Source organism: Meriones unguiculatus, chromosome 15, assembly GCF_030254825.1.
Source record: "Meriones unguiculatus strain TT.TT164.6M chromosome 15, Bangor_MerUng_6.1, whole genome shotgun sequence".
Classification (NCBI taxonomy): Eukaryota; Metazoa; Chordata; class Mammalia; order Rodentia; family Muridae; genus Meriones; species Meriones unguiculatus.
The window spans coordinates 58,311,633-58,324,308 of NC_083362.1; the positions used below are offsets into that span (position 1 = coordinate 58,311,633).

Below are 12,676 nucleotides of genomic sequence, written 5' to 3' on the forward strand. Positions count from 1 at the left end.
TCCTTCCTAATAGGCTGTTTATTAGGCTGGGTCCTGGCCAGCAAATGTATTACTTCAATTTTTCTCCCTCCTCCTCCTTATTATTATTATTATTATTATTTTAGGATCATATGAGAAAAATAATTTGAGCAAGGCTCAAGATGAAATGGTCTGATGAACAGTAATTGAATTAGAAAAAAAAAAAACAAAACAAAACACTTCTTTTAAATCCCGGTCAACTTCTTTTAAATCTCAGTCCTATTTAAAAATTATGTGGAGAGCTGTGGGGAAGGAAACAACACTGAAGAAGACCTGTCCAGGTCCGGGTAAACAGCATGGAGCATTAGCAAAAGGAACGGGCAGGACTCGGAGAGCCTGGGGTTCAAACCTCCCGTTAGCACCTCAGTGAAAGCGTGGGAGCACACGGTAATGTTAATCCCAGAGGGGCTGTGAGGGCTACCAGGATTTCCCGTCACATATCATGGAACATATGCTCAGTATATGGGAGCACCCTGCGTGCAGTGTAGTAGTTCGTGTTTTAGAAGTTTCCTCTTCATAACTGAATGTGGTGGTGTACAGGCCCAGAAACTCGGGAGGCAGAGGCAAACGGATCCCCGTTAGTTTCAGGCCAGCCAGAGCTACAGGGTGAGAACTGAGAACGTGTTATAAAAATTTTTGTTTGTCTGAATATATAGATCTAGGAACAATAGTTAGAAATATTAATTAGTCATTTTTGTCTGCTGACAAATCTGAAATTAAGGGGATTATCCAGAAGAAGAAGTTACTATTTCCCCATACTCTCTCTCGGAAGAACTGTAATTTAGATGCAACAGGGGGAAGCTGCTACGGAGCACGGGCTTACAGGGAAGCCAGTAGAAAAGGTCATAATTGGAGCTGGCCGGACGCAGTGAACCTACCGTGTCGGGCGGCATCGTACTCAGACATGTTCGCCCTCAGGAGGAAGTTGTTGAGGCTGTTGAGGTAAGCGGGGAGGGAGTGGTAGCCTTCTGGATCATACCACACCTGTCAAATTTCAAAAGAAGACAAGATCGGGATTGCATTCGGGTAAAATAGGCTTTTAAAACATCTGATGGGGTGTTTTAAAGGAGAGTGTCAATTATTTTACAGGAGAGCATCAATTTCCCAGTGACTCATTCTGTCTAGGAAGGTAATAAGGCACCCCTGGAGTGATGATCATAGACGGATCTGCAGGTTTTCAATTTACAGGTGGGCAGAGATCGGGGACCCAGCTATTCTGAGTAACAGGACTGACTGAGCAGTTGCTCTAGATTCTTCCACAGGCAAATTCTGAAACGCACTGGAGAAGCCATCGTTTTCTCTGCCGCAGACTCATAGGGATTCTGAGGTGAGAATGAGGGCTCTCGATAGCAGTAATAAAAACAAATAAAAATGGAGCAGAAAAAAGAATTCAAAAAATATGCACACATTGGGTTCTTAACAACAAAATTGATAGTTTCAATGCCACTCCCTTACTAACTTTCTGTTCTTACTTAAAGCCCACAGGATGTGAGTTTTTTTTTTTTGTTTTTTTTTAAAGCAAGGTGTTTAAAATACTTGTGTGCCTTTTAAATGGTCTTAATGTAAAACTGCATTCTGATTTAGGGAGGCATTACTTAATACTAGAAACTCCCTTGATTATGAAAGGATATTAACTCAGTGTGTGGAGAGAGAAAGGGAAGAAAAGGACTGAAGTCCCCAGGATTCTTATTTCCCACACAGCTTTGTGACAAAGCTGGCCCAATAGTGTCTATTGAGTAGGGGTGTTGTGAGAACGGAATTAAATAATTTTTTTTAAGGTGAAACTGCTGCTCGGCATAGAACAGCCATGAACTAAATGAGTATTAATTGCTCCACTTTATCCTCGATGGTATGTGTCTCTCACTACCCTATGAGAAATGTTCAGAGGATATTAAATTTTTTTCTGTGACTAAAAATAAGTAAACACTTAAAATCCTTATAACTGCAGTTTATCATCTAGGTAGTCCTATATGTCTGACTCAGTGACTAGCTTGTCTCGAAGCGCTGGTGCTATCTGGAAGAGGGGAAAAAAATAAAACCAATGGGATTATTTATCTCCTTTAGATTTGTTACTCTTCCAGGTTCAGTGAGAAACAAGGCTAAAAGCCCACCTTCCCCTTCCCTGAAAGTCTGCAGGACATACACAAAGAAGAGTGCACACAAGGATCACACACATTAATCCACGATCCACTGAGAACACCCTCCTGCTCTCTCTCTCCTTCCAGATCACAGCAGGGCCCCTTTCCTTGAAGGGCGTGGTTGAGCTCTCCCTACTATTTAAGTTTGCAGAAAGGAACCGTCTGCCTCCTCTATCTGTATGCCCTCCCAGAAGAGAGACCCAAATTCACCTTAGCAAGAGTTCTGTTGAGAGGAACCGCTGTCACATCAAAACGAAGGTCGTTAGTCAGACGCAGCCCAAAGCTCCAACCTCCGTATCTACACCAAGTAACAAAATTTGCATTTGTGTAAATCAAATAAAATCTTTCTAGGCTGATTTAAAATATTTAAGAAGGAGCTTCATTTTTCCTTTCCATTCAGAATTTAAAAAAATGAAATAAATACAATAAACACATCCATAATAGAATAAATGTTTTCTATTGATCTTTTTAAAAATCCTATTTTAACCTGAGTGTACATCATAACTAAAGGCTAGAGATTCATGTGAACAAATGGACTGTCTGGGGTGGTGGCCTATCAGCACTCAGGGAACTGAAGATGGAAAGCTGCTGTGAGTTCTAACACAGCCTGAGCTGTGGCTTGAGATCCTGCCTAAATCAAAATTTCAAAGCAACACTTTGAAAAGGAATAATATAATTTTTTCCACTTTCTATCTCAAAACTCAATGTTATAGTACTTACATATTCTTTTTTAGGTAATTCATGCCAGAATGACATAACTTATGATCATTTTTCAAATTACTCAATTTTTATTCCAAACTATTCTTTCCCCATTGGCTGTTCCTACTTTTTAAAAATTTTCTCTAAGATGCTTGAATGAGAATTTGACATTGTCAGTTTATGGTCTTTTTAGGAACTGACTTTAAAATCCAAATAATAATTTCCAGTATAGGCCAATTCAGATACTCATCAAATTAGATTGAACTTAAATTAATGAGGCAGTGCCGTTTACGCTAAAATAGCCTTATCCTAGATGTGATGGTGTAGAAATATGATTTTAACATGCAAATGATACCATAACTTCTTTTTAAATGTAGAATTTTCACAACAAATCATTTTTATTTATAATAAATTTACCTCATCATTAAATATTTGACTGTATGAAACACTTGATATACTACCTGAATATAGGAAGCGTTTGTTTTTACCTAAACCCATGTCTATGAACAATATTTACTCGTATATCTGTGATGAGAAATGTTAGGAGAGAAAAACACCAAAGTATGAATAGTTGAAAAGCATTTTTTTCTCTTCTTTTACTTATCTGTAATAACAATATTTAGCAGTGAATGTGAAGAAAGGCAGGAGAGGTGGAGGGAAGGGGAGAGTTATGACTGTAAGCTCATGGCTTCACATCATGGCAAATGTGCAGGGGACTGAGGGACAAGGCCTTGTCACACACAGGACACTTTGTCCATGCACAGACAACATCTGCATTTTGAGAAATTATTATTTCAACTCAGGCAGACTGTCACGAAAAGTCATGCTTTGAAACGCCAAGTAAGCCCAATCCAGTCAATATCTCCTTTATTGCTTCTAGAGAAAAAAAATAAGTACAGATTCAACAGTATATTTTAAGACCTTAAAAAGCCAGTGATTTTTAGTTTGTTCAAATGCATCTTAATTTAAAGTCATTGGTTAAATTTCAGTACATAAAGCTATGTGCACAAAACATTGAATGATATAAGTTACTATATCAATGATCAGATCAATCAAATCAAAACAATGATCAATTTAGCTAAATAGTTTCAATTATTATCGCTACTACTTCAAATTTACAAGTCTGTTACCATAAAAAATAGAAATCAGTTAAATGTTATAAACAAAATATTTTACCTTTTCTGCACGAAACGATTTGCAGTTGATATAAGATAATTTTCCATGTGTTTCCCAGTGAGGTTATAGATAACTTGGGAAGAGTAAGTTCTTCTATGAGGTGGGGAATAGTTAAATTTAGGGCATTCCTGAAAAATAAAAATATCAAGTTAAGTTCTTCCAGCCTGTACTGTGTAAGTTAAATAGACAATGTTAGTGTCTCCTCATTTGTCCATTACTATAAGGGCAGAGATGTGACCAAACTGTCCCGTGAGTCCCAAGAACCTTTGAAAAGAAGTCAACTTGCCTGCTTGCCAAGAAATGAGAACCATTATTACTAGAGCATCTACAATTGTCTAGGACTCACCTAAAGCCAAACAGAGTACAAGTCAACAAACACATGATCTTAGATTGTACTTACAAGGTAAGCTTTTGGGGGGAGAGTATTGGAAACAGAAATATTTCAAACATCTCAAGAATTTATGTGGAATGAAAAAGGGATCTGTCTCCCAGCACTTGGTCGGCAGAGGCAGGCAGATCTCTGTGAGTTCGAGGTTCTGGTTTACAAAGCGATCCCGGACAATCACAGAAATCCTGTCTCGAAACAAACAACAACAACAAAAGGAATCTGCCATCTGCCTCAAATTAAAAATAACATTATGATAAGAAACTCTTCAGTACGACAGCAGTGAATTGAAAGTTCACAATTATCCTTTTTAGGTACCTAACCTAGAAGTAAGAACTTTATTAAATATATTGGTTTACACATAGATTTTACATATTACTTATATGTATATATGTATTTGTAATTAATTTTCATCTTACAGAAAAGTAGTAAATGTAGTAATGAGAGTTGTTGCATCTCTCTGGACCTTCGGGAACATCTAAACCTAGAGCTTATATTTCTTCACGTATTTGGGATTTCTTGTTGTTTTCTTTTTCAAGACAGGATTTCTCTGTGTAGCCTTGGTTGTCCTGGACCCACTTTGTAGACCAGGCTGGCCTTGAACTTACAACGATCCACCTGCCTCTGCCTCCCTGAGTGCTGGGATTAAAGGTATGCTCAACCATGCCCTGATACTTATTTGAGAATTTGGGGTTTTAAGACAGGGTTTCTAGCCCAGACCAACCTCAAACTTACTATGCAGCTGAGGAGTCCATTGAAATTCTGATCTGTTGCTTCTTTCTACCTCCCAAGGACAAGAATTACAAATGTGAACCACTCTGCCCCGCTTTGGAGCGCATGTACACACCTACTTTTCACACTAGGCTTTGTACACGTCATAACAACCTATCTCTCACTTAGATCCTGGAGTTCATTGCCGTGATACCCATTCTGGATAAAGTTTAGCACAATGCTGGGCTTTCTTTCAACACTCACACCAAGACGCAGAGCCAGCGGGTCACAGCACCTGGAAGCTGTGTAGAGTCACAGTTTGCTCAGAAAGGCCAAGACTGAATTTCTCTGCACAACAAGCTGCACTTACCTAGAGGCCAAAGTCCAGAATGGCTTTGGCTTCCCAACCAATCAGACATTGTCTCCACGTAGCCAGTAAAGTTCTGAAGCTTTTCTTTTCTTTTCTTTTTTATCAAGTTATATTATACATATAAAAACACACGTTTTATAAAGGTACTGCTTGATGAATTTTGACAAATAGGACACATCCACATAATTAGCAACTAAAGAGGAAGACAGAACCCCTTCTGTTCGGGAGCCTCCTTCTCATATTCCCTGCAAATCGCTACCATCCCCAAAAGAACAGTTTAGGTGCTAGCAACTTATTTATTTAGCTAGCACACAAAATAATGAGGGTTTTTGTTGTTGTTGTTGTTGTTAAATTAGATAAGGGAGTAAAAACTCTCTAAATGGTATATGAGACTAACATGAAACACTGAAGGATTCCAAAGATCTTTGTTGTACCCTAGTTTTTATTGTTAATTACTACCTTGCATGGGAACACCAAAATGGGCTGTGCTCACAGGAAATGTTTTCATTGTCTAATATTGTACTAAGATCCTATGACACGTGACATTGCTAGACTACTCCTGCATGAGGGAAGAAGATGGTGATAAAGTGATCCTTGGAAACCAATAGTGACTTTTCCTCAATACAAATTTTTTCATTTAAAATTTTTAATTTTTATTTTTTTTATTTAAAATTTTAAAAATGTTCTCTCCTCTAGGATGCTTGTTTTGATAGATACATGGTACGTGTGTGATACATATGTAGTGATTCAAAAAGAAATCTTGAGCTTGCCTAGTTAGCTTTGTTCTCCTGAGAGTGTAGTGAGCCTAGAAAAGAAAGATCTATACCCATAAAGATAAAGTGATTATGGGCTAAATCTTACTATTTTCAGGAAATTAATTCTGATGCAAAAACCTTTCCAGGTGTTGCCTGGGAATGCATGGAATTCTTTTCTGTACTTAGAGGTGACCACCTTCCCAGCTGACTGCCTGAATGGCATGTCCACTGTATTTTCAAGCACAACAGTGACGGTCACTTTTTGAGCCGTGAAACAGCTCTCTAGCTAGAACAGAATTGAAACCAATGATTCATTTTCAGTTGGTTTCTGCAAAGACCATCTTCTACCTCTGGAAATTTGTCTTGAGTCAGATTTAAAACAGTGACCTGAAGTTCAAAGTCAATATTTTTTGAGCTGCCCAGGCCCATAGCTTTTGAGCTACTACCTTCCATAAAATGAAATTATACTGACTCTTTGCTAACCTGGATAGATCTTTCAGGTTTTGCTATTTATTCTCTTCTGTTCCCTTCCCCTTCCCCCTCCCCCCTCCCCACCTCACAAATTTTACTGAAACTGAATTCTCTTTTACCTGGACATTGTCTGAACAGGAGCAAACACCAAAGTTGTCAATGGCTTCTCCACTTGTGTTCCATTTCCCCAGCTCATCTTTTTTTAAACACTGCCTGTAAACAAAAAATGATACTGGAGTGAGGTGTGTGTGTATGTGGTGTGTGTGTGAGTGTGTGTGTGTGTGTGTGTGTGTGTGTGTACACACACCTGTTCTCATGCTATATGGGAGCATTTAAACAAGTAGTTGGCATTAAATTCAGGTGTGTAGGCCTGGGTGTAACTGACTGGCATTTCATACTCTGATTTTGCATTGCACTAGTGGTTTACATTTGGTGTTTAGTGGGTGTGGGAACTGCATATATATATATGAAAATGCCAGAAGTCGAGTCAGAAGCCTTAGGTCTCAGGTTACCTATTCATTGTATAATTTAGACTTCCTTAGATAAATATTCTTAGTCCCTTTGTCTCCTAGTTTCTTTGTCTGTAAAGAAGTTAATGGGGCTGGAGAGGGCTCCGTGGTTAAGAGAACATGCTGCTCTTGCAAATGACCTGGGTTTAGTTCCCAGCATCCACATCGGTAGTTCACAACCAATTGTAACTCCAGCTCCAACGGATCCAACAACCCTCTTCTGGCTTCTGTGGACACAAGGTGTGCCTATGGTGCACACATATGCATGCAGGAGCACACGTATACACATAAAATAAAAATAAATAAATCTCTAAGTCAATAGAGTGGTATTAACAATGTCACTCTAATGTTGTGATCATAAAACATAACTGTTAACACAAGAGATGAGCAAATGTAAGGAATCTCATGTTTATTATGATGGCATAGCATTGTAAGGAATGAATAAAGAGAAAGAGATGGAAATCTGTTAGATACAGACTTTCTAGCAATGTATTATTCTTTTCCAGAAAATTCACACACATACACGTCATGCATTCCCACTCATGCTCACACAAGCTAGAATGCTGCGAAGAAGAAAGGAGAAGTACAACTTACGAGTCATTAGTACTCAAACACACGTTGTCAATGCCAGGGAAGTTCCATAGAGCTGACACCAGGGCATCTGTGCTTGGATCAAAATTCCTGCAACATCAAGCAGCGTGGACTCATCATTAATAACTGCAAGGCATGAATTAAGCTAACTACAAGACTTTTTCCATTCCCTCCCTCTCTTCCTACTTCTCTGCCTCCCCGGCTCTCCTCCTCTTCTCTTCCATTGGGGTGTCAACTCAAGGCCTACACTTATATTGCAGATGTGCTTTAGCACTGAGGTACATCTACCCTATCGATGCAAAAAAATCTATGAAAGACACAGGTTTTGCTCCCTGATGTTCTCCTATGACACAGATTTAGCCATCACATATGAGTAAAGTCTAGCCACTAAAAGTAAGCATTACTCTGACTTTATGTGTAGATGCATGTAAATCCTCTTAAGAAGTTATTAGGCAGAGAAATTGCCCATTTCTTTAGCAGAATTAAGTGCTGTGGCTCCCAAACACTTTTCTTTATAGACTCTAGAATCACTGTGGAAAGTCTTGTCAGAAAGTAACTCACGCGTAGAAGGCTGTCTGATCGGAGGTCCCATAAATGGATGGCGAGATCAAGATCTCGGGATAACTGTTGCTGGAATCTCTCAGTGTGCCAAGGCCCATGGCGGTGGCGACAAAGACAATGGGGAGAATGACCTGGGCGATGAGGCCTTTCCAGTTCCTGCGGGTGTGGTGGAACCTCTTAATGAGAATGGCCATTATCTTCTTCAGTAGCAGTCCAAAGCCATCCAGCTTCTCGCTTCTTGTCAGGACTTTGTCTGAGGAAGGACAAGAGATGTGATGAGGTTCCAGGAAACCTCTAAAATCAAGTCACAAAACAACTTCAGAAGCCACAGGCCAATGGCACCATGCCGTCATTAAAGAAGCTTCTGTTTTCAGTATTCAGCCTGAACGTTCAGCAATCCATGTCTAATATCTCCATAAATCAAGGATCACAATATATGCCTCATATACAGCTCAATACAAGTGAGTTATGAAAATTATGACTCACTAGCACCAGTTAAAATACATATGTATAGTAATTTTACAAGGTAAAGTTAATGATTCTGAATTTTGTAAAGGAGCCCGTTCCTTACTCCAAAGTCTCAATGCAGACCCAATATGTACTCATTAATTTTGAATAAATAGGAAATAGTCTCATCAAGACTGAATTAAAATAATATAAATAAAGTATCAGCCTAGTGTAAGAACTGGCCCCTACTAATAGCAGAAACTATTAGTTTGGTTGTTTCAATTTCTAATGTGAAGTTCAAGGGAAAGGAAACCTTCTTCAAGATGTAATTGTGATTCAAGCATGTATTCATTATGCTCTCTTTAAAAATTAGGAATGATTATGGCTTTTCAGGACTCCACTTTCAGCTCTAGAATATCCATAGAGAAATCACTGGAAACTTGTCTGCTACCCACCCCCCACCTGAGAAAACTCTTTGAGAGCCATGGAAGCCATGGTGACCACTGATGCTCCCTGGGCTAACCATTCCAGCAGCTTCCCCCAAAAGCAGACTCAAACGCAGCATTCTGTCAGAGACCTGCCACCACTCATTTTCACGTGTGATAGGACAATGGTACCCACCAACTCTGTGTATGTTTAAAATTCCCCATCCCAAATCATGCAGCCCAAAAATCATGATCTCCATTTAGCTGATAAGAGAAAAAATACAAAGCTGCTTAATTTAAAATGAATTCCAATTAAACAGAGAGAACAAGTTTAAATGCAAACTCATATCTCTGCAAAAGGGAATTGTACAAGGAGCTGAATATTTTGACTTAATTAGCATGCTTTTCTGTTTCTTGAGAAATTACATGTGGATGACTTACAGGTGTATCAAACTAGAGTAAATGTGCTTCCTCAAAGATAATGTCAATGAGGGGAACATTGCAAATGAAGAATAATTTCAAATTATGAGAAAAAGAAAAGACTGAGGCAAATACACAGAAGCAGGTGACCACTCTCAAATCAAAGCCCTCAACTTCTCAGATCCTACAATCCTACTCCCCAACAGATGATAAACGAGAAAGTGGAGGACAGATGAGACACAAATTCCAGAACTATACAAACAACAGAGATGAGCTTTCCTGAGTTTTGGGGACAGGCAAATGTTTAATTAAAAGTTCGTCTCCTAGAGATGTTCCCACTTTAAGCAAACTATTGAAATGACTACTCCATAATTCATATGTCATTTTACTACATGCTTCCTTAAGTAAATCGTGTGTCCGGGGTATAAATTAACTGCCAGAGAGAGACGAAGTGACAACAGAAGCTAGATTTAAAAGAACTTAACCTCTCAAAGTTGTGTAAAAAATGTGATTTTTTTTTCAAACATATTCCATGTGAAAAGCTGAAGACAAAGCATTTAAATGCAGATACTAACCTTCAGGCAGCTCTAACTTAATCAGTTCAAAGACTTTGCCCCAAGCACAGCATTTTTCTGTTCTCTGAATGAATCAGAGTTGGAGGAGGCTAAAAGCTAGACACCTTTCCCAATGAGGAATGATTTAAAAAAAAAAACAACTTTATTTTGCATGATTTCACTCTTACGTGTAAGCACCTAATGACGAGATAACCATGTCCGTCCCTGCACAGCCCTGATTGCAGGAAGAATCCTGACTTGTGAAGCACCTCTCTGAAAATTACAGGAAGTTGCATCCAGAGAATCACTTCTGATGACGAAAGAGCCTCATCACCTGTCAAAGGCATTTCCCATGATTGACTCCCTTTCACGGGGAGTGTATGAAAGGGAGAATTTGACCCCCTGTAACGAATACTTTGTATACTGAAGGATGTTATTATGTACTAGGATTGCCAATTTTAAAAGAAACTTTCAAGTTGAATTCCCTAAAGATCTGTGCCTCTGTATTTCCAGTTATGTCATCTATAAAAATAAATAAATAAACAAAATATGCAAATGAAGGTTGTACCGTCTCTGTCTGTGAAGTTGCTGCTGCTCACAGACAGGTCATCTGGTGTTGAGGTGCCATTGGCGCTGGGATTCCCCACTTTCCTTTGGGTCAAGTGCTCCAGACTCATGGCACCACTTTTTTGTGAATCTTTCGTCAAGTTCAGGAAGACCTAGAAAAGACAGGCCAGATCACCTCATGAACATAAAAGCCACGCATCTCTTAGGACCTTGGCTTTGGTTTTGAATGATTATCACATTTATTGAGACATCTATTCCCAACTGGCATCAAGAGAACATTTTTTTTTTTACATATAAAAGCTGGTCATTCTTGTTTTTTTAAAAATGAAAAGTGTGGAGGAAAAAAACCAACCTTTTTCTTCTTAGAAATCAATCTTTTCGTTAGAACGGTACTGAGAGTTTTAAGTTTTTCTGATTTTGTGATAGATTTATTTAAAAATACTTTTCCCTTTAATTAGAAAAAAAAAAAACAAAACAAAACATTCACGTCTCTAAGGGCAGAGAAAGTCCTGTGCGCACCAGTAAATAAAGTAGTGAATGGGGGGTGGGGACAGGGAGAGAGCTCCGTCAGTCCAGTATCATGAGGCCTGAAGTTCCGTTCCTAGAAACCACATACAAAAGCCTGATTCCTTGGTGCTCACTCGACAGCCAGTCTAGGCTGAGGTCCAGGCTAATTTGTGACCTTGTTTCAAAAAGCAAAGAGAAATGATCCAAGGCATTGTCCAATGACTACCACAGGCATGAGGATAAGAATGCATGTGAACTCCTGCACTCCCTTCACACACACACACACACACAAACATGGACATAAACAAAAATGTGGCACGGATAGAGTCCAGAGGTACAACGCTTCCCTATGTCCACAGAGCTGGGTTTGATCTCCAGCACTTCAAATTAAAAAAAAAAAATTAATAGGTAAATGAATAAATAATGAACGCACAAGCGAGTAAGTAAATGAGCAGAAAAGGGACAAGCAGGGAGGAGGCGTCCTCGCACCTCTTCGACGGTGGTGTCTGAGATGCCGTAGCAGCCGATGTTCAGTTTGCCCATGCCCCTGTCCAGAGCTCTCAGGAGTGACAGGTAAGCTCCTGAGACCTTGGTGCTAAACGGAGGCAGCACGTATACAAGCTCTCCCCCGATATCCTCCTTGAGGTAGGCTTCGGGGAGGTGTGACTGGATCATTGCTGTCACTGCCACCGTGTCACAGATGGCATTTGTGTCTAGGTTCGGACTCTGTGGACGAAAAGGAAAGGCGTGTGAGCTCTCCTGAGTCAGGGCACATGCCATCGCTCCGGGGCTTACAAGCCACATTGCTGCTAACTGCATCCTCTCACCCACCACCCGCCTTCCCCTCCTTTGCTTTCAAGCGGTGGCGGCTCTGAGTGTCAATTGCTGCTATATGGTAGAAGCCCTCTCCAAGGCTCTCTGCACCCAGGCAGCCAACACACCCCGTTCTCTCAACAGCTCCTGACACTTCCTTTCCCATCCCCGGCTTATGTCTGTGTATGTTTATAGAAATAAATATTCCATGTCATTTATCGTTTACTAATTGATAGTATGTGAAGTAATTTACACATTGAGAATAACATCTGCATTTTTCGCATTCCATCAAAGTCTGTGAAGCCAGAACATGGAGCTCATATCGTGAATTCACCGATGCAGCTCCAGGTGCCTAAAATAATGCTCAGGTACGCCATTCAGCACAATATACCCTGCTATATGAATTTCTGAATGTAATGGTTAATTATTGTTATTTTTGTTTTTGAAGCTCAAGGATAATTTTGTTAGAGTTTAAAAGAAAATGTAGTACAGATTAGATGAAAATTCCAGCAGCCACTGGGAGGGGAATGGAGGAAAAACATTCATGCCTTTTCAGTTA

General features: G+C 39.6%; 1 protein-coding gene across 3 annotated transcripts in view; it reads right to left on the reverse strand.

Annotated features, from left to right (window-relative positions):
* Positions 1–12,676, reverse strand: part of Abca12 (ATP binding cassette subfamily A member 12) — a 224,706-nt gene that overhangs the window by 23,323 nt on the left and 188,707 nt on the right. For all 3 annotated transcript variants that reach the window (XM_060368592.1, XM_060368591.1, XM_060368593.1), the window contains 8 exons: positions 11,794–12,030; positions 10,799–10,949; positions 8,385–8,637; positions 7,827–7,913; positions 6,843–6,936; positions 4,032–4,159; positions 2,367–2,454; positions 897–1,002 (listed from right to left, as the gene is read on the reverse strand). In XM_060368592.1, the coding sequence (XP_060224575.1) occupies positions 897–1,002; positions 2,367–2,454; positions 4,032–4,159; positions 6,843–6,936; positions 7,827–7,913; positions 8,385–8,637; positions 10,799–10,949; positions 11,794–12,030 (1,144 nt within the window). The remainder of the gene's footprint in view (positions 1–896; positions 1,003–2,366; positions 2,455–4,031; positions 4,160–6,842; positions 6,937–7,826; positions 7,914–8,384; positions 8,638–10,798; positions 10,950–11,793; positions 12,031–12,676) is intronic.